This window comes from Corylus avellana, chromosome 7 (assembly GCF_965113065.1).
Source record: "Corylus avellana chromosome 7, dhCorAvel1.hap1.2, whole genome shotgun sequence".
Taxonomy (NCBI): domain Eukaryota; kingdom Viridiplantae; phylum Streptophyta; class Magnoliopsida; order Fagales; family Betulaceae; genus Corylus; species Corylus avellana.
This window is the reverse complement of record NC_142496.1, coordinates 7863393-7865033: the sequence shown is the minus strand read 5'-3', so window position 1 is coordinate 7865033 and position 1641 is coordinate 7863393. Positions and strand designations below refer to the sequence as shown.

Genomic DNA, 1641 nt, shown 5'->3' with positions numbered 1-1641 from the left:
AAGATTATGCAAAATTGCAAATAGACATTTTAATGATTGTTCAAAAACCAGATCTGCAAAAACAATGGGAGGGCAGAATGAACACAAATTGATGCATGATATAGGCTAAAAGATTACAAGCAAACTCAAAATGAACCTATTATAAAGATTACAAATTTACAGATAAGAAAAACCAGTATATGCAATATAGATAAATTTAAAAACAACCAAATGAAACTGGAAAAGTTAACAAAGTAAATTACCTAAATTCTGAATCTCCATGCAGTTATAAGTTATAATTTATAATAAATCCAGCAAAGTATAACAATTAATACAAAACAACAGGTAATCCAAATGTCCAACATTCCAAGTTCCAACCAAGCCAACAAAGTATAACAATTAATACAGAACAACAGGAAATCCAAATGTCCAACATTCCAGGTTCCAACAAAGGCAGCAAAGTATAATAATTAATACAGAACATAACATCAAAATAAAATGTGACATTCAAATTACATATTTAGTTATTTACTAAGCATAGGAAAACAGTAAACAAATTCAGTTTTTTCAGAGAATCCCTCACAGAAAATGAGAAAACAGCATTCACGGCACATTTGGCAATTCCACTTCCACCATTTTCTACAAACACAAATACAAAGTTAATAAGGTGAAATTATAGGTAACAAAGAGGTTGAAAAATTGAAATAAATAAAATAACAGAATCATAAAACTTACAGGTATTCTAGATTTTTTCTTAATGCCATGAAGTGCTCTAACCCAATCTGCACCACATAGGAGCATCTCAACAGTATCAATTGATAATGATGCTTTATGGGGTTCAATGACTCTACCACCCGCACTGAAAGATGATTCTGAAGCAACAGTACTGATTGGAACAGCCAATACATCCCGTGCCATCTTAGACAAGATGCGGTACTTTAAGGCATTGGATTTCCACCATCCCAAAGCATCAAAGTTTGCATCACTATCTTCACCATTCTCTCTATCAGAAATGAATACATCTTCTTCAAGATATACATCCAAATCTGTTTTTATGGGCCGGATGATGTCATTGCTTCTAACATGTTGCCTAAAACGTGATCTGCCACCAGAAACTTCCTCTGTAACAGAGGCAATTGAAGTAGTAGCAGCACTGACTTCAGCAGCTGCTTGTTGTTGAATGATAGATGCATTATGGGCAGCAACATAAACCTCAAACAACTCTTTCAAAGTACTCAACACAGCCTTTATGTTATCACCATTCGTATCAAGTGGATAAATGATAGGAAAACAGAACCTAATCAACTTCATTTTGTATCTAGGATCCAACACAGCAGCTAAGGCCATCACCATATTAGATTCACCCCAATACTTATCAAATTTATCACTCATCTTAGCTGACATTAATCTCATATATTCATTCCTATCCCCAGCCTTAATATCCACAATTTCTTTCATTCTCGACACCTCAGGTAGAAACAGATTGGATGTAGGGTAGTCACTTCCAGAGACAACATTGGTCACATCATTGAAAACAGCTAAAACTTGGTTCACATTCTCAACCTTTTCCCACTGTTCAGGAGTTACCACCCACAGAAAAGCTTGCTCTACTCTATGGTATCTAGGAAACACTTCCTTGAACCTAATTGCAGTCTTCAACAT

At 34.8% G+C, this 1641-nt stretch overlaps 1 protein-coding gene across 1 annotated transcript; it reads right to left on the bottom strand.

The window, feature by feature from the left end:
* Positions 1–582: 582 nt before the first annotated feature.
* On the bottom strand, positions 583–1641 carry LOC148584419 (zinc finger BED domain-containing protein RICESLEEPER 1-like). Its single transcript, XM_088518436.1, has 2 exons — positions 715–1641; positions 583–618 (listed from the first exon to the last, which is right to left on the bottom strand). Exons 1-2 carry the CDS (start codon positions 1639–1641, stop codon positions 583–585), a joined length of 963 nt encoding a protein of 320 aa, XP_088374562.1.